Below are 20,682 nucleotides of genomic sequence, written 5' to 3' on the forward strand. Positions count from 1 at the left end.
ATCTCAAACTTCATAAAAAGATCCCCGAAACATTTGAAAACTTGAAGAAAAGTAGTTTATTAAGCCATACTTTTCAAGCTCTTTTCTATTACAGAATTAAAACGAGGCTGAGGATATCTGGAAAGTTACCTCCCCCTTGCTTGGGCATTGCTAGCAAGGCCACAGTTAAGGACCCTTAATCTCAATGAGATGTCATAGGGACTTAAATCTTGGTCTGGTGTCCCTATGACCTTTCAGCTCACTGCCGTACAATGTGATTAGGGATTTTTTGCAACGACTTCAACCGCTTTTTTCAATCAATACTCTCTATCAATTTACAATAAAACATTCCTTTATTACCTTAAAAAGGTTTTTAAAAATCCAGATGTCCAGAAATGTCATTTCTTATTGTGATAAATTGCACTATGATTATAAGTTTCACAGCAATGTGTGAACAAAATATTACTATGATTGATAATTATAGTTTTAGTTTATAGTTTAGTGAGACAGTAAAATAGCTTGGTTAACATTTGAAAATTTGACGGTGATAGCTGAAGTAATTAGTGATTTTTTAAAAACCATATCTAGCCCTAAGATTTTGTAAGACAATTTTAGCAATAAACTAAAGCACAAATAAGTCAAACACTGGTACATGCACTACAAAATAAACTGTTCATCAGATTCTGATTAGAATCCTGAAGCATTAATTTACCAGTTTTGCATGATCATAATGTCTACTAGGAACTGTAACAGTGAACTGCATTTTGTGTCAATCTTTAATTTGTTTGTGTTAATTTTGACAGATTCTACACATGTAATGTACAACGTGTGAGAGGATTGCAAGGATAACGATCCATTATACAGGTATTTTTTTCCACCTTTATATACAGGAGTGTAAATCGGAATGAAACATTTCCATGAATAATCTAAGTTAAACCATACTACATGTATAACATTAGTCTTTTAAGACATTTAAGCTTTACAGAAATATTTACTCATTGTACTTAGTTTGTTTTGACAGGTCTCCCAGGATGTGCTGTTTAACTATGTAAAGCTAAAGAGGCTGAAGAAATCACCGTTTTGACAGGTTTAAAAAATCTTTTAATTTTTAGCTCACCTGAGCCGAAGGTTCAAGTGAGCTTTTCTGATCACATTTTATCTGGTGTCTGTCTGTCTGTCCGTCTGTGTGTAAACTTTTCACATTTTCACAAGAACCGCTGGGCCTATTTTAACTAAACTTTCCACAATGCATCCTTAGGTGAAGGGGATTCAAGTTTCTTCAAATGAAGGGCCATGTCTTCATTTAAGCAGAGATAATTTGGAATTAAGGAAAATTTGATGGGATGTTTTAAAAATCTTCTTTTAAAAAGAACCGCTGTGCCAGGAAAGATGAAACTTATGGGGAAACATCCTCAGGTAGTGTACATTTAAGGTTATTCAAATCATGACCCCTGGAGGTAGGGCGGGGCCAAAATGGCTGACCAAAGTTTTACATAGAAATATATAAGAAAATTCTTTAAATATCTTCTTCTCAAGAATGACAAAGATATAACTCATCATATTTATATGGAAACATCCTCAGGTAGTGTAGATTGAAATTTGTTCAAAACATGACCCCCATGGTTAGGGTGGGGACACAATGGTCGACGAGTTTTACTTACATAGAAGTATGTAGGAAAATTCTTTAAAAATCTTTTTTCTCAAGAATAGCAAATCCATAATTCATCATATTTATATGTAAGCATCTTCAGATAGTGTAGATTCCATTTAATTTGTTCAAATCATGACCCCCGGGGGTAGGGAAGGGCCACAATGGCTGACCAAAGTTTAACCAGGTATATAGAGATATATAGGAAAATTCTTTAAAAATCTTCTTCTTAAGAATAGCAAAGCCATAATTTTTTTTTTTTTTTTTTTGTAATAAGATTTTATTCAGTATTTTTTATAAATAACAACAATACATAAACAAAAATAATGATAGAGAAACATGAAAATCTATATGTTGTTAAATACATCAATTGTTTACATGTTTATGCCAAGTAAAGTAAATTCGATGTTTTTTCGATTATAACATTTTTTTATAGTGCATATACATATAATGGAATCAATGCAAAGCCATAATTGATCATATATTTGTTCAAATCATGACCCCCTTGGGTAGGGTTAGGCCACAATGCCCAACCAAAGTTTCACATAGAAATATTTAGGAAAATTCTCATCTTCTCAAGAGGGGCAAAGCCATGATTGGTCAGGGGACTACTTTTGGATTTAAACTTTTCAATTATAAACCAATTTCTATTTTTTCCTAGCCATAGTGCTCAGGTGAGTGATGTGGCCCATGAGCCTCTTGTTTAATATTACGGGTTGGTATTTTAAAGACTTGACAAAATTCAGGTCTACATTTCCATGAACAATAAAAAATATACCATTCAATCACATTAGTTTTTTTCAAGACATTGAAGCTATGCAGAAATATTTACTCATTGTACTGTGTTTATTTTGACAGGTCTCCCAGGATGTGCTGTCTACCTATGTAAAGATAATGAAGAGGAAGAAATCACCAATTTAACAGGTTTAAATAATAATAACTAATTAAGGCTTCATGAAACATTTCCACGAATAATCTAGAATATATATATATACCATTCAATAACATTAGGTTTTCAAGACACTTGTTTGACAGGTCTCCCACACTGACAGCTTCTACAGGATGAAGATTAGCTCCTCCATTAATTTACCAGTATTGCATGATCACCGTGTCTACCAAGAACTTTAACAGTGAACTGCATTAGTTGGCAATTCTTAATTTGTTTGTGTTAATTTTGACAGCTTCTATAGGATGTAATGTACAACGTGTGAAAAGATTACCAGGATAATTATCATTATACAGGTATTCATTTTTACCTTTATATACAACAGGTTTGTGACAGTTTTCAGGTAGTTTGTTCAAATCATGACCCCCGGGGGTAGGGCGGGGCCAAAATGGCCGACCAAAGTTTTACATAGAAATATATAGGAAAATTGTTTAAAAATCTTCTTCACAAGAATGACAAAGCCATAATACATCATATTTATATGGAAGCATGCTCAGGTAGTGTAGAATCAAGTTTGTTCAAATCATGACCCCCGGGGGTAGGCCGGGGCCAAAATGGCCGACCAATCTTTTACATAGAAATATATAGGAAAATTGTTTAAAAATCTTCTTATCAAGAAATTAAAAAAATGTATTACAGTTTTGAGAGTATCAGACTAATTTTATAAACAATAAGTAATTACGGCTTCATGAAACATTTCCGTGAATAATCTAAAATATACCATACAATAACATTAGTCTTTTAAGACATTGAAGCTATACAGAAATATTTATTCATTGTACTGAGTTTATTTTGACAGGTCTCCCAGGATGTGCTGTTTAACTATGTAAAGCTAAAGAAGAGGAAGAAATCACCATTTTGACAGGTTAAACTAATGCCTAAATTTAGTTTTTAGCTCACCTGAGCTGAAGGCTCAAGTGAGCTCTTCTGATCGCATTTTGTCCGGCGTCCGTCTGTCTGTAAACTTTTCACATTTTCGACTTCTTGTCAAGAACCACTGGGCCAATTTCAAGAAAACTTGCCACAAAGCATCCTTTGATCATGTTGATGAAGGGTATTCAAATTTGTTCAAAACTTATTCAGATTTCTGTCAGACTTTTACAAAAAAACATTTACTTACATAAAATATTCAAAAATAATAACTGAAATTTCTTTTTTTAAGAGTGGAAAATAATATTTTGTTTACTTTAAAACAATATAGGACTATTGAAACAGAATGGGAATTTATTATAATTTTTTTTTTACAAAGCCCATGCAGTGGGTATTTTACTGATATTAGTCCCACCTTTCATTTAATACATGTATCTATTTCTTAAAATTAGTTTTAATTAGTTAAAGTTGCAAGTTTTGAAAGTAATTATTCAGAAGTTAGACTTGCATTTATGATTATAATTACGTTTAAAGATTGACTAGACTAATTATGTTTTCCTTTCTATAGTAAAACATTGCAATATTACCGTTTCCTGGTATTAGTCTAACCCCATATTTAATCATGGCGGTAAAAGTATCAACAAGGTACAAAATCCTTCCATGTTTTCAACATTCATCACTACTTTTATGCTCTTTGCACTTGGATTTGGGAATAAATTTAAAGTATGACAATTTTATTTTTTGTTAGCGATGTCGGCGACATTTATTTTACAATCGATTAGTAGCATCGAAGAGCTTCTAACGACCGACAATCGATTGTCGGCGACAATCGTTCCATCACTAGGAAAGATGAAACTCAGGTTGAAGCATCCTCATGTAGTGTAGATTTAAATTTGTTCAAATGATGACCCACAGGGGTAGGACGGGGCCACAATGGCTTATCAAAGTTTTACATAGGAATATATAGGAAAAATCTTTGAAATCTTCTTCTCTAGAACCACTGGGCCAGGAAAGATGAAGTTCATGTTGAAGCATTCTCAGGTAGTGTAGATTCAAGTTTGTTCAAATCAAGACCCCTAGGGATAGGGCGAGGCCATAATTGATGATTAAAGTTTTACATAGGAATGAATACATTGGAAAATCAAATTTTTTAAAACTCTTCTTTTTAAGAACTATAAAGCCATGATTGGTCATATCTCTATGTAAGCATCCTTACATAGTGTTGATTCAAGTTTGTTCAAGTCATGAATGTGATGTAGGGGGTGGGTAGGGTGGGCCACAATTGGAAATCTATAAATATCAAGGAATTTTTTCCCCAAGAACAGAAAAGCAATGTTTAATTATATAGATATGGAGGCGTCCTCAGGTAGTACAAAGTCATACTGGTTCAAATGAGGGCTACCACGGTTAGGGCTGGGCCACAATGGGGGGGGGGGGGGTCAAAAATGAATAAATAGGGAAAAAATCATCTGCTCAAAAACAGTAAAGGCATTTTTTGTATGGAAGCATCATTGGGTAGTTGGTAGTTTAAAATTTCAGACCCCCTGTCTTTAACTACTCAATGCTGAAGTGATTTCTGCTTTTATTTCCTAGCCATAGTGCTCAGGTGAGCAATGTGGCCCATGGGCCTCTTGTTTAATATGACGGGTTGGTATTTTAAAGTCTTGACAAAATTCAGGTCTACATTTCCATGAATAATCTTAAATATTCAATACAATAACATTAGTCTTTTAAGACATTGAAGCTATACAGAAATATTTACTCACATACTGAGTTTATTTTGACAGGTCTCCCAGGATGTGCTGTGTTACTATGTAAAGCTAAAGAAGAGGAAGAAATCACCATTTTAACAGGTTTTACTAATGCCTAAATTTAGTTTTTTAGCTCACCTTAGCCGAAGGCTCAAGTGAGCTTTTCTGATCACATTTTGTCTGGCGTGTGTCTGTCTGTCTGTCTGTAAACTTTTCACATTTTCGACTTCTTCTCAAAAAAGAGCCAATTTCAACCAAACTTGCCACAAAGCATCCTTGGGTAAATAGAATTTAAATTTCTTCAAATGAAGGGCCACGCTCTCATTCAAGGGGGGATAATTGGGAATTAGGAAAAATTTGGTGAGATGTTTTAAAAATCTTCTTCTTATTTAAGAACCACTGTGCCAGAAAAGATGAAACTTATGGGGAAACATCCTCAGGTAGTGTAAATTCAAGTTTGTTCAAATTATGACCTCCAGAGGTAGGGCGTGGCCAAATTGGCCGATCAAAGTTTTCAATAGAAATATATAGGAACATTCTTTAAAAATCTTCTTCTCAAGAATGACAAAGCCATGATTCATCATATTGATATTGAAGCATCCTCAGGTAATGTAGATTCCATTTTCTTCAAATCATGACCCCTGGGGGTATGGAAGGGTCACAATGGTCGACCAAAGTTTTACATAGAAATATATAGGAAAATTCTTTAAAAATCTTCTTCTCAAGAATAGCAAAGCCATAATTGATCATATTCATATGGAAGCATCCTCAGGTTGTGCAGATTCAAGTTTGTTCAAATCATGACCCCCGTGGGGTAAGGCGGGGCCACAATGGCAAACCAAAGGTTTACATAGAAATATATAGGAAAATTCTCATCTTCTCAAGAATAGCAAAGCCATGATTGGTCATGGGACTACTTTTGGGTTTAAACATTTCAATAATAAACCAATTTCTATTTTTTCCTAGCCATAGTGCTCAGGTGAGCGATGTAGCCCATGGGCCTCTTGTTTAATATGATGGGTTGGTATTTTAAAGACTTGACAAAATTCAGGTCTACATTTCCATGAATAATCTAAAATATACCATACAATAACATTAATCTTTTAAGACATTGAAGCTATGCAGAAATATTTACTCATTGTACTGTGTTTATTTTGACAGGTTTTCCTAGGATGTGCTGTTTTACTATGTAAAGCTAAAGAAGAGTAAGAAATCACCATTTTAACAGGTTTTACTAATGCCTAAATTTAGTTTTTTAGCTCACTTTAGCCGAAGGCTCAAGTGAGCTTTTCTGATCACATTTTGTCTGGCGTCTGTCTGTCTGTCTGTAAACTTTTCACATTTTCGACTTCTTCTCAAAAAAGAGCCAATTTCAACCAAACTTGCCACAAAGCATCCTTGGGTAAATAGAATTTAAATTTCTTCAAATGAAGGGCCACGCTCTCATTCAAGGGGAGATAATTGGGAATTAGGAAAAATTTGGTGGGATGTTTTAAAAATCTTCTTCTTATTTAAGATCCACTGTGCCAGAAAAGATGAAACTTATGGGGAAACATCCTCAGGTAGTGTAAATTCAAGTTTGTTCAAATTATGACCTCCAGAGGTAGGGCGTGGCCAAATTGGCCGATCAAAGTTTTCAATAGAAATATATAGGAACATTCTTTAAAAATCTTCTTCTCAAGAATGACAAAGCCATGATTCATCATATTAATATTGAAGCATCCTCAGGTAATGTAGATTCCATTTTCTTCAAATCATGACCCCTGGGGATATGGAAGGGTCACAATGGTCGACCAAAGTTTTACATGGAAATATATAGGAAAATTGTTTAAAAATCTTCTTCTCAAGAATAGCAAAGCCATAATTGATCATATTCATATGGAAGCATCCTCAGGTTGTGCAGATTCAAGTTTGTTCAAATCATGACCCCCGTGGGGTAAGGCGGGGCCACAATGGCAAACCAAAGGTTTACATAGAAATATATAGGAAAATTCTCATCTTCTCAAGAATAGCAAAGCCATGATTGGTCATGGGACTACTTTTGGATTTAAACATTTTAATAATAAACCAATTTCTATTTTTTCCTAGCCATAGTGCTCAGGTGAGCGATGTAGCCCATGGGCCTCTTGTTTAATATGATGGGTTGGTATTTTAAAGACTTGACAAAATTCAGGTCTACATTTCCATGAATAATCTAAAATATACCATACAATAACATTAATCTTTTAAGACATTGAAGCTATGCAGAAATATTTACTCATTGTACTGTGTTTATTTTGACAGGTCTCCCAGGATGTGCTGTTTAACTATGTAAAGCTAAAGAAGAGGAAGAAATCACCATTTTGACAGGTTTAACTAATGCCTAAATTTAGTTTTTTAGCTCACCTTAGCCGAAGGCTCAAGTGATCTCTTCTGATCACATTTTGTGCGGCGTCCGTCTGTCTGTAAACTTTTCACATTTTCGACTTCTTGTCAAGAACCATTGGGCCAATTTCAACCAAACTTGGCACAAAGCATTCTTTGATGAAGGGTATTCAAATTTGTTCAAATGGAAGGCCAAGCCCTCTTCGAAGGGGAGATAATTATGAATTAGGGAAAAATTAATTGCATCTTTTAAAAATCTTCTTCTCCAAAACCATTGGGCCATGAAAGATGAAACTCATGTAGAAGCATCCTCATGTAGTGTAGATTTAAGTTTGTTCAAATGATGACCCATGGGGGTAGGGCGGGGCAACAATGGCTTATCAAAGTTTTACATAGGAATATATAGGAAAAATCTTTGAAAATCTTCTTCTCCAGAACCACTGGGCCAGGAAAGATGAAACTCAAGTGGAAGCATCCTCAGGTAGTGTAGATTCAAGTTTGTTCAAATCATGACCCCCAGTGGTAGGGCGGGGCCACAATTGACGATTAAAGCTTTACATAGGAATAAATACATTGGAAAATCAAATTTTTTAAAACTCTTCTTTTTAAGAACTATAAAGCCATGATTGGTCATATTTTTATATAAGCATCCGTAGTGTTGATTCAAGTTTGTTCAAGTCATGAATGTGAAGTAGGGGTAGGGTAGGGTGGGCCACAATTGGAAATCTATAAATATCAAGGAATTTTTTTTCCCAAGAACAGAAAAGTAATCTTTAGTCATATAGATATGGGGGCATCCTCAGGTAGTACAAAGTCATACTGGTTCAAATGAGGGCTACCACGGTTTGGGCTGGGCCACAATGGGGAGGGCGGGGGGTCAAATGAATAAATAGGGAAAAATCATCTGCTCAAAAACAGTAATGGAATTTGTTGTATGAAAGCATCATGGGGTATTTAGTAGTTTAAAATTTCAGACCCCCCCCATCTAAACTACTCAATACTGAAGTGATTTCTGCTATTATTTCCTAGCCAGTGTGCTCAGGTGAGCGATGTGGCCCATGGGCCTCTTGTTATAACTGTGTTAAAGGTACTTGTACACAGATTTGAAATTAATATTTTCTCTATAATATTACGACTTATATATTTTAATAGCATTTCACACAAAAATTAATTAAAAATCTTATTTCATTTAAAAGTTATGAAAACTTTTAAAGAATAAAGTTAAGATTTGTGAACGTGCAATGATGTGTCAATCAAACCCGCCAAAAAATTTAAAGTTTTAATAACTTTTAATTGAAATAAGATTTTTAATTAATTTCTGTGTGAAATGCTATTAAAATATATAATTCGTGATATTATACAGAAATATACAGAAAATATTAACTTCAAATCTGTGTCCAAGTGCCTTTAAAGTACACAGTAATCATACCTATCTATAGAGTCTCATAGTTACTGTAGAATTTTTCTATCTAACACTTTATTGTAATAACTATGAATTAGTAATGGTAGGAATGCAGATTTTATCATGATTTTTCTTCTGTAAAGACTGAATTGTAGATACAATATTATAGAATGTCAGGTTTTAAATGATTTTATGTTAACATCTATAAAAACATAAATTGTTTTCCAGTATGTCACGATTTATATGTGTTTTAATTATAACTATTGCTTTGTTAGACAGGTTTAATTGAGAACACTTGGAGGCTGCTATGAATGGAGACAAATTATTGAGAAGCCAGTGTCCAGGTATTTATGTTTATCTGGTAATTCTATTTAATTGTTTAACACAGTATAAGTTCTTACAACCAAAACATATAAAGATATAAGTTCTGAAAACCAAGACATTTTAAATGAGTACATTATAAAGAGAGTCCTGTTATTGATGTAGATAATTCTAGAACAATGTTGTAATTTACAGAGAGATCTCCCTGACTGAAACCAACACAGCATTATAAAGTCACAGGAAAAAGAAGTCAGGTGTCAGGGATGTATACAGCAGTATTACAGAAATCTGTCACAGTGTCTGGAGTTAGTGGGTGTAAACACATTACCCACGTGACATCAGACCGGGTCTGGATCTGTGATAAAGAAGGCAATCTCATCTTAACAAACACGACAGGAGACACACTAGATAAAGTGACAGGTTTATATCTATATGGTGGTGGAGTACATACTGTGACTCAAAATGGTGATGTGATTTATATAGACAGTCACCTTAACATCATAAGACGATCTAAAGATAAAGTAAAGACCACAGTGATACCATACAACACATCACCATGGAGACCACTGTGTGTCTACAGCTCCCCCTCCACTGGAGACCTGCTGGTCGGGATGTATAAAACTGATACAGTGACAGGCCGGGTAAACCGTTACTCTAAGACAGGACGACACATACAGACCATACAGCACGACAACACAGGTCAGGAACTGTATGAATATCCTCTCTACATCACAGAGAACCGCAATGGAGATGTTATTGTGTCTGACTATTGGCGTGGTGTAGTGGTGACAGACAGTAGAGGAAGACATCGCTTCTCCTACACAGGTCCTCCATCAGGATCAGGACTACGACCACGTGGAATCTGTACTGACGCGCTGTCACACATCCTGCTGTGTGATTATAACACCCACACAGTACATATCATTGATAAAGACGGTAACTACCTGACAGAGATAGTTACAGTACAATACGGGATAGACAGACCATACAGCCTGAGTTATGATGACAACACCCGGTCTGTCTGGGTAGGATCATACCGCCACAACACAGTGAACATCTACAGACTTATCTATGGAGAGGATAATCTGACTGGTAAGTTATACTGAAGTATTATTATATGTTTGTTTACAATGTTTAGTGTGTATAATATAGTATAGTCATTGTTTTGTATGTGTAAATAAGACATTAAGGTTTGATCATACTTTTAAGTGTAAATACATTACATGGTTAATTGAATTCTAACTTGTGTTATGTAACAAGAAATGATTTTAAGAAATAATATTAATAGATAAGTTGTCAAATTAATAATGATTTGGTTTTCAATTGTTATAGTTTTGATTTAATAAGAGTTATTTTAGTGTGTACTTAGTCATGTTAGTTGTTAACTTTGTTGTCTTTGACAAACAACTCCTGAATTTGTACAGACTATATAATGATTTGTTAACACGGTTAAATAACTCTCTTTGATTCTGTCTTCTATTTAGGTTGACATGATATTTTTATATTCCTCTGCTTAATGGTTTGTTGGTTAAATTTTAAGATCACTACAAATGTCAGAAAATGGAAAAATGGTTGTAAAATTGGTGTAGGGTTCATGAGTGTTGGAGGGGGAGGGGGGGGGGGTAATGTCATAGACCTTATCATTAGATGATATATACTTTGAATACATCATTCAATGTGTTCAAACAAAGTTCAATCACAGTGACTACAAACATTTTGTACAAAGTTGACAGTGAGATATATAGTCACCATTGATCCTGTTGATATTAACACAGCTCTGTCTAGGAATGTTGTGTATTTCTGTAGCAGGTGTTCAGTAAATCTACACTGTGTACTGGGGTGACATTTTACATACATGTATATTACATGGAGATTTGATGGTTAAAATGAAACCATTGTCAGAATTTGAGTCGTATCAGTGTATCTCCCCCCCCCCTCTTGTTCACACACACACACACAAGATGTTTTTGGGGTAGGTTTGGGTGGGAAGGAGGTGTCTCACTTTATCATGCCATGTAATCTTTTTCTTTTAGTACTGCATTAGTGGGAATTTTTATGCGCCTAGATCAAAAGATTTGTTTATTGTTTATTGTTTATTGTCCCCCGCTTTCGTGAAAGCGAGGGGACATTAAATCTCATTTGTTTGTCTGTCTGTCCGTCTGTCACAAAAACTTTTACCTTGCCCATAACTTTTAATTTAGTGGAGCTATGACTTTCATATTTCACATATGTGTTCCTTGTGACAAGACCTTTCTTTGGTTACCACCAAATTTGACCTTTTGACCTTGACCTTGGAGTTTGACCCACTTTACACAAAAATTCTTACTTTTACTTTGGCCATAACTTTTGAATGGTAGATACTAGGACTTTTATATTTCACATATGTTTTTTTTGTGGCAAGATCTTTCATTGGATACAAATAACCTTGACCTATTCACCTTGTCTTTGAAGATATCTGTACCTGTGAAAAAACTTTAAACTTGGCAATAACTTTTGAACGGTAAGAGATAGGGCTTTCATACTTCACATATGTAATCAGTGTGAGAAATTCTTTCAATGGATACAAAAAACTTTGACCTTTTGACCTCGACCTTGTATTTTGACCTACTTTAAAAAACAAACCTTGACCATAACTTTTAAAGGGTTAGGGCTAACGCTTTCATGTTTCAAATATTTAATCCTTGTCACAAGGCCTTTCATTGGATATCATGAATGACCTTGACTTTTGGGAAATAATGTATTTAATTTTAGGGGTGTGCAATATTACCGGTATATCGGTATATTGCGGTATTAATCACCAGGATAATATATCGCGATATGAAAATCAGATACCGGTATTTTACGATATCTAAAACAATATATAAAAACCTCCTTTATTGTAGAAACTGCTGAAATAATACTTGTAACATCCTAAAGGTTTTTTCAGTCTCGTTGAAAGAATACTTCGTCAGCTTCGTTCGGGAGAGAGAGAGAGAGAGAGAGAGAGATTTACCGCTTGCCGAGAGAGAGAGAGAGGAAGCTTTAAATTCACTGTTGCAATTTTAAATATGTTTAAAATAAAATCAATAATTAATGTTAAAACTTAAAAATAAAATTAATAAGAAAGAAAATATATATAAAACATTTCTACAGGGTGAATACCATGTTTACTGTGGTTCTAAATCTTAATGGAATGTACACGATCGATGTTCAATATAGTTATATATATATATGTTCATAATACAAGTAAATGATCATCCCTGTTTTCACTTGTAGAAGTATTGCTTTAATTTATTTTTAATGACTTTCATGCCATTTTAGCCACCGTCATCCTTACCAGGAGCATGTATATTAAAACAGTAGATATAGGCCATTTCCTGATCGTATGTCATAATGTGAAATTAGGTCGGATTAGACTAAAACACCAAAACGCACAAAAACAGGTCACAATTTCTCTCTGGCTTTAATTCTATTCTGAAACCACAATAATGAAATTATTTTCATCTAGTATGTAATGTTTTAATCTGTAATAACATTTTATGCTACTTCATTGAGACCCCCCCCCCCCCCAAAAAAAATAGTGATAATAATAAAGATTATATCTTATGTATATAATTTTTTTTCAATTTGAAAATTTTCCAAGAGAGTTAATTTTGTTTTATTATATTATTAGGTATTTGAATTTGATTAAAAGTTATGTTATTATGTGTGCAATTAATTTCTTATCCCTCCTCCCCCTTTAAAACTTTTTTAAAAATTCAAATAGTCTTTGAACTTGACAGCAATTTAAAGATTCTGCTCCAATTTATCAATGATAATTAACCTACAATATATTGCAATATATTGCAATATTCAAAGTAAAATATTGCAATATATCGCAATATGGTTTTCACTCGCAATACCCAACTCTATTTAATTTGCATTTAACAAAAGTTTAATCTTTGTTGTGTTGCCATACAGGTCATCAGTGTTTCACAAACACATCTTGTTCCTTATATTGAGAAGAGATATGGCTTTCATATTTGACATGTGCATTACCTGTGACAATACATTTCCAAGCATGCTATGATTTGTGACCCATGGACCTTGACCTTCACGATTGACCTGATTTTTAAAAAAATCAACTTCAGTGATAATTTCTAAATGATACAAAATAGGGCCTTCATATTTGAGACAATGTGTCATAAAAATGACATCTCACTGATAAAGACACCGAAAGCGGGGGACCACAGTTCTTTGAATTTGCTTGTTTGTCATTGTTTTTGTCCTGTCTGTTTGTCTGTTTATCTGTTTGTCTTTTTGTCTGTTTGTCTGCAAACGTTAACCTTTGTCATAACTTTTAAACCATGAAAGAAAGAGACTTCATATTTGGTATGCATACTCCACTAATTAAACTCTTTCAAATGACATATATCAATGACCTTGTGACCTTGACTGTGACCTGTATGCTAAAAATAGGTTTTTTTTTCTGCAAACTTTAACCTTCGCCATAACTTTTGAACAATAAAAGATAGAGACTTCATATTTAGTATACGTAAACCACTTATAAAGCTCTTTTAAATGATACCGTGTCAATGACCTTGTGACCATGACTGTGATTTATACGTTAATTATAGCTTTTTTGTTGGCAAACTTTAGCCTTCACCATAACTTTTGAACGAAGAAAGAGAGACTTAATATTTTGCATGCATACTCCACATATTAAGCCCTTTCACAAGATACCAAGGTCAATGGTATTGTGACCTTGTCTGTGTCCTATATGCTAAAAATAGCTTTTTTGAATCTTCACCATAACTTTTGAACCATGAGAGATAGAGACTTCATATTTGGTATGCATATTTCACTTATCAAGTTCTTTCAAATGACAATGACAAATGACCTTGTGACCTTGATTGTGACCTATATGCTTAAAGTGTGTTTTTTAAGTTTTTGCCACTAGGCTAGTAGTGTTTCACAAACACATCTTGTTTTTTTAGCTCACCTGAGCCAAAGCTTCAAGTGAGCTTTTCTGATCACAATTTGTCCGTTGTCTGTCGTCGTCATTGTTGTCGTCGTCGTTGTCGTTGTCTTTGCAAACTTTTCACATTTTCATCTTCCAAGAAACCACTGGGCCAATTTCAACCAAACTTGCTACAAAGTATCCTTGGGTGAAGGGGATTCAAGTTTGTTCAAATGAAAGGCCAAGCCATTTTCCAAGGGGAGATGATTATGAATAAGAGAAAAATTAATGGAATTTTTAGCTCTTCTGAGCCAAAGGCTCAAAGAGCTAGTGCTGTGGCCATTTGTGCGGTGTGCTTCGTGCGGTGTGCATTAACTTTTTAGAATACGGGCCATAACTCAAGAACCCCTTGGCCAATTATTGTCAAACTTGTCACGGGGTATCCTTGGCCCAAGGGCTACCATTTATACTAAAATTAGGGGTGGAACCCTAATACAAGGGGAGATAATCATGAAAATAAAACCAAAAGTACTGGTTGCTAAAAAATCTTCTTCTCCAGAACCACCAATCAGATTTTCATCAAACTTATATACAAGGGTCAGGATATGTTGAAGATCAAAAATTGTTCAAGGCATGACCCTGGGGCAAAGGGCGTGGTCTCAAGGTCACTTCAAAGTTGATCAAAATTTACACTTATTAAAAATATTGATATTTTACTTACTATAAAGACTAGGATCATCAAATCTTGTAAGTTGATGCATCTCAGGAATTGACATCATGTTAATACAAAAGTAGGTCACGGTGACCTACTTTTTAAATTTTACGGGCTTTTGTTTTCAAATTGATTTGGAGGCATATTTTGGACACTTTAACTAAAGGCTTTTGATCATAAAACTTTGTCAGTTGGTGCATCTTGGGTCTACAAACAACACCAACTTTAAAGGTCATCATGACCTACTTTTTGAATTTTATGGCTAATCTTTCCTAAAACATTTAATCCCATTATTTCAGACACCAAGAGGTTTAGAATCACCAAATCTTCTAAGCTGATGCATCTAGAGGCCTTAAAACATATTTATCAAAAAAGTAGGTCACTGTGACCTACTTTTTGAACTTTGCAGGCATTTGTTTTCAAATTGTTATAAAGGCATATTTTGAATATTATTAGACCTTTGATGATCAAATTTTGTCAGTTAATGCATCTTTGGTCTTCAGAAAATGTCGACCAAAAAGTAGGTCACTGTGACTTACTTTCAACATTTTATGGCTAGATTTAAGTATCTCTGGTACTAATTGGCTTAGAATCATTAAAATTTGTCAGTTGATGCATCTTGAGTTTTCGGAGATTAACGACCAAAAAGTAGGTCACAGTGACCTACTTTTGACATTTTATGGCTATATTTTAGTATCTCAGGTACTTATTGGCTTAGAATCATCAAACTTTGTCATTTGGTGCATCTTGGGTTTTCGGAGCATGTCGACCAAGAAGTAGGTCACAGTGACCTATTTTTGACATTTTATGGCTAGTTTTATGTATCTCCAGTCAGGGGTGGTACTGAAATCAGTCATTTTTGAAAATGATGGATAATGGTCATTTCTTCTAAGTATATAATGTACACAATTTTCTGATTTTTGTAAATATGACGTCTTTTCATCATATTTCCATTCTCAAGTCAATTTTCCCATCCCATTTACTACAGTAATTAGATATAGTACACTATCCTGCCATAGACCCTTGTGTAGAGAAACATCTTGACAAGTAATTGAAACCAAAATAATTTAGTGCGCCCCGTAAAACTAATGAGATAATTAAGTGCGCCCAGACCTAACAATTTGATAAAAAATGATGAAAAACAGTCATTTTTAATATCAGAGATAACTCTATTTCTAAAATAAATTTCAAAATAGAAATGACTGTTTTTCATCATTTTACTAAAAAAAGATGAATTTCCATCATTATTAAAAATCAATTTAATGACTGAAAATCATCATTTTTAAAAATGATAGATTTCAATCACACCCCTGACTGATCTCAGGTACTAATTGGTTTAGAATCATCAAATTTTGTCATTTGATGCATCTTAGGTTTTCGGAGCATGTTGACCAAAAAGTAGGTCACAGTGACCCACTTTTGAATATCTCAGGTACTGATTGGCTTAGAATCATCAAACTTTGTCAATAGATGCATCTTGGGTTTTTGGAGAATGTGGACCAAAAAGTGTGTCAAAAAGAAGGTCACAGTGACCTACTTTTGTCATTTTATGGCTATATTTAGGTATTTTGGGTACTTATTGGTTTAAAATCATCAAACTTTGTTATTTGATGCATCTTGGGTTCTTGGAGAATGATGATCAAAGTACAGGTCATAGTGACCTACTTGTGACATTTATTGCTATATTTAAGTATTCTAGGGTACTTATTGGCTTAGAATTGTCAAACGTTGTCAGTTTATGCACCTTGGGTTTTCGAAAATGTTGACCAATAAGTAGGTTACTGTGACCCACTTTTGAATATTTCAAGTACTTATTGGCTTAGAATCATCAATCTTTGCCAATTAATGCATTTTGTGTCCTCAGAAAATTTCAATCAAAAAGTAGGTCACCATGACCTTATTTTATTTCATAGTTACATTTAAATATCTTCAGCCCTTACTGGCTAAGAATCATCAAACTTTGTCAGTTGATGCATCTTGGGTCTTAGGATAGATTGTATAATTTATCAGAAGAGCGATTCAAGGCCCTTGGGCCTCTTGTTAAAAAATCTTCTTCTCAAGAACCACTGTGCCAGGAAAGATTAAACTCATGTGTAATCATTGTCAGGTAGTGTAGGTTCAAGTTTGTTCAAATAATGACCCTCAGGGGTAGGGTAAGGCTAAAATGGCCGATCAAAGTTTTACATAGGAATATATAGAAAAAATCTTTAAAAATCGTCTCAAGAACTACTGGGCCAGGAAAGATGAAACTCATGTGGAATCATCGTCAGGTAGTGTTGATTCAAGTTTGTTCAAATCATGACCTCCGGGTGTAGGGTAGGGCCAAAATGGCGGATCAAAGTTTTACATAGAAATATATAGGAAAAATCTTTAAAAATCTTCTTCTCAAGAACCACTGGGACAGGAAAGATGAAACTCATGTGGAATCATACTCAGGTAGTATAGATTCACGTTTGTTCAAATCATGACCCCGGAGTAGGGTGGGACCAAAGTGGCCGATCAAAGTTTTAAATAGGAATATATAGGAAAAATATTCTTCTCAAGAACCACTGGGCCAGGAAAGATGAAAGTCATGTGGAATCATCGTCACGTAGTGTAGATTCAATCTGTTCAAATCTGTCCAGCTGTCTAGCTGTCTGTCTGTAAACTGCATGTTCACATTTTCGACTTCTTCTCAAGAACCATTGGACCAATTTTAACAAAGCTTGATACAAAGCATCCTTGAGTGATGGGGAAGTCAAAATGTCAAAATGAAGGGCCAAGACCCCTTACAAGGGGAGATAATCAAGAAAAGACGGAAATAGGGGGGTGGGTCATTGAAAAATATTCCTCATAAGAACCACTAGGCCAGAAAAACTGAAACTTATGTGGAAGCATCGTGGGGTTGATGTAGATTCTAAATAATTAAAACCATGACCCCCAGGGGTAAGATGGGACCACAATAGGGAATCCAAGTTTTACATTGAAATATATAGGAAAAATCTTTAGAAATCTTCTTCTCAAAAACCACTGGGCCAGTAAAGCTGAAACTTATTTGGAAGCATTCCGGGGTAGGGTTGATTCTAATTTGTTCAGATCATGAGCCCTGGGAGGGGGAGGATATTACCTCGGTCAGGTCACCTCGTGGGCAAGGTCTCAGGTCCTTATTTCACCATGTTGACCCCAAAAGGGGTAATTAATTGTATATTACAAGGGTGGATTTCTGGTTAAAAAAAAGCATCTACAAAGTTAGTCAGGTGAGCCATGTGGCACATGGACCTCTTGTTTCATGATTAAAAGACATAACTATTTTTCTGCTACAAAAATAGTATTACATGTATTTATGTTTGTAAACTTTATACAGAGGAATTAATTTTATTTACAAAACATGATTTATTTCAATCTTTGTTCTTAGCCCAAGAGGTAAATCATATGACCAAAGCAAAATAATCAGATAATATTCTGGAACTGATTTCACAAAATACGATAAAAAGATAAAATATAAGATATAAAAATAACAGATCTAGAGTAACATATTTTTTTCTGGAACACCTGTAAAGTGCATTAAAACAAAATTTCAAATTCTGCTTCATGTATTTGTTCTGATGTCCATTTTGAGAACATGACTGTTCTTGTTACAGATGCAAGCAGTGATATAAATAAAGTGGAAGAGTTGAAGAAGTTTCTTGGGAAGGAGAAGACAACTGTTTCTCATGCCAGAGGAATAATTGTTGGATGTGCTGAGGCTGGAAAAACAACGCTACTGAAGCGATTAAGAGGGCAAAGTCAAAATGTCAGCAAAGCTCCAAAGTCATCCAGGGGACTAACAACACTGCTGAAGCGATTAAGAGGGAAACATCAAAATGTCAGTGAAGTTACAGAGTCCACCAGGGGACTGGAAGTCCATCAACATCTCTTTATTGTTAGAGATGGAGTTTTAGAGGGTAAAAATAATTTCTGACACATATTCAAAGGACAAATGAAAAAGACAAGCCACTTTTCAAATAGAAATACCCATTTGAGTTTTTGTATGAAACACAGTTTTAAAGAAACTATTCATGAAGATATCTTCATCAAACTTCATACACAAATACAAGTGTTATGTTGCCTTACAAATGAAGCCAGGGCAAGGCATTCATGTCCGATGAACATATTTTTAGTTCTTATTATGTTTAATCTAGAGCAGCCAACCATAGAGCTGGAAAATATTTAATCATCATATAATAGATAGTTGGAATTTTACCAAGTCCAAGGGGCATAACTCTGTCAAAAGAAACTTGACCTAGATATTTATATGATCAATCTGTATACCAACAATTCATTTCAGTATGTGCAATGGTTGTGAAGAAAATGAAGGAAACTTAGACCGGCTGACAGACCGACCAACTTACAGACAGCAGCAAACCAATATACCCTCGATTCTTCGAAGGGAGACATTAAAAAAATTTATTGTTGAAGTTATGAACACACATATATATATATATATATATATATATATATATATATATATATATATATATATATATATAAATTTAAGTTAAAATCAATAGGCTGTTTGTTCTCTATCCTCAAATATGAAAAAAGAGATAAGGCCTAAACAAATTATAATTTGGTTCTCAGGCTCTTCTACAGTTAATTTAACAATGTGCATTACCCATTTTTATCTTCAAATGTTTTCCATGCTAGAACTCGATCAATAACGTGATCAGAGATGGCTCCCTGAACCTCAGAACTCGGACGTCAGCAAGATTTGCAGATTTCATGTAATGTGGGTAAACCAAAGACTGAGGGATTTGACAATGTTTAATAAAAATCATTAGCACTATTTATTGTGCTGAAACACTTAAGCAATTGACCAGCATCACTGTTGGGTTCTGAAAGTTTAACACATCTCCTTTTTAGGATGACATCGTTTCATTATATGAATTATTGGGATGTAGACGTAGAAGATGCAATAGAAATGAGAAAGAAGCAGGAGATAAATTATTTTGATATCTAAACTCGATGCTAAAACACTGTGGACTTGATGCTAAGACACGGTTGACTTAAAATTTAGTTTTGAAGTTATATCTTTTTAAAATAAATCCCGCATCTGATTTTTATGAGATAAAAAGAAAACAATGTCTCCCTCATGCATTTATTATGCCCCCCTTTGAAGAAGGGAGGGCATATTGCTTTGCTGCTGTCTGTCGGTAAGTCGGTCTGTCAGTCCACTTAGCTTCCGTTCGTTTTCTTCGCAACCATAGCACATACTGAAATGAAATTTGGTATACAGGTATATCACTTGAATATCTAGGTCAAGATCTGTTTTGGGAATGATCACACCTTTTCTGACAGAGTTATACCCCTTTGAATTAGAAAAATTCCGTTCATTTTCTTCACAACCGTTGTACATACTTTGAAATGAAATTTTGTATACAGATTTATCATATTAATATCTAGATCAAGTTCTGTTTTGGGATAAATCGCGCCATTTTTAACAGAATTATTCCCCTTAAACTTAGAAAAATTTCAATCATTTGCAGTTTTCGTTCATTTTCTTTACAATCATTGCACATACTGAAATGAAATTTAGTATACAGATTTATCAGATAAATATCTTGGTCAAGTTCTGTTTTGGGTACAATCGCACCATTTTTGACAGAGTTATGCCCTTTTGGACTTGGAAAAATTCCAAATTGGGGGGAGGGGGGCATAAGTGTTTTACAAATATCTCTTGTTCTTATAAAAACAGGGCTGAGAACCAAGTTATAATTTTTTTGCCAAAATAATTAATCTATGATGTGCTAAAT

General features: G+C 34.4%; 1 protein-coding gene across 19 annotated transcripts in view; it reads left to right on the forward strand.

The window, feature by feature from the left end:
- Positions 1-20,682, forward strand: part of LOC134266966 (uncharacterized) — a 44,881-nt gene that overhangs the window by 6,233 nt on the left and 17,966 nt on the right. For 3 of the 19 annotated variants that reach the window (XM_062749174.1, XM_062749171.1, XM_062749190.1), the window contains 10 exons: positions 783-843; positions 1,001-1,066; positions 2,486-2,551; positions 2,663-2,869; positions 3,373-3,438; positions 5,231-5,296; positions 7,478-7,543; positions 9,236-9,304; positions 9,477-10,373; positions 18,532-18,834. In XM_062749174.1, coding sequence (XP_062605158.1) covers positions 9,545-10,373; positions 18,532-18,834 — 1,132 coding nt within the window. In that variant the 5' untranslated portion in view covers positions 783-843; positions 1,001-1,066; positions 2,486-2,551; ... (4 more) ...; positions 9,236-9,304; positions 9,477-9,544. Of the gene's footprint in view, positions 1-782; positions 844-1,000; positions 1,067-2,485; positions 2,552-2,662; positions 2,870-3,215; positions 3,439-5,230; positions 5,297-6,359; positions 6,423-7,477; positions 7,544-9,235; positions 9,305-9,476; positions 10,374-18,531; positions 18,835-20,682 lie in introns of those variants that run through there. The other 16 variants (XM_062749177.1, XM_062749176.1, XM_062749175.1 and 13 more) reach the window with 16 other exon arrangements.

This window comes from Saccostrea cucullata, unplaced genomic scaffold (genome assembly GCF_032062105.1).
Source record: "Saccostrea cucullata isolate Sc308-1 unplaced genomic scaffold, CSIRO_AGI_Scuc_v1 ctg2414, whole genome shotgun sequence".
In the NCBI taxonomy this organism is placed as follows: domain Eukaryota; kingdom Metazoa; phylum Mollusca; class Bivalvia; order Ostreida; family Ostreidae; genus Saccostrea; species Saccostrea cuccullata.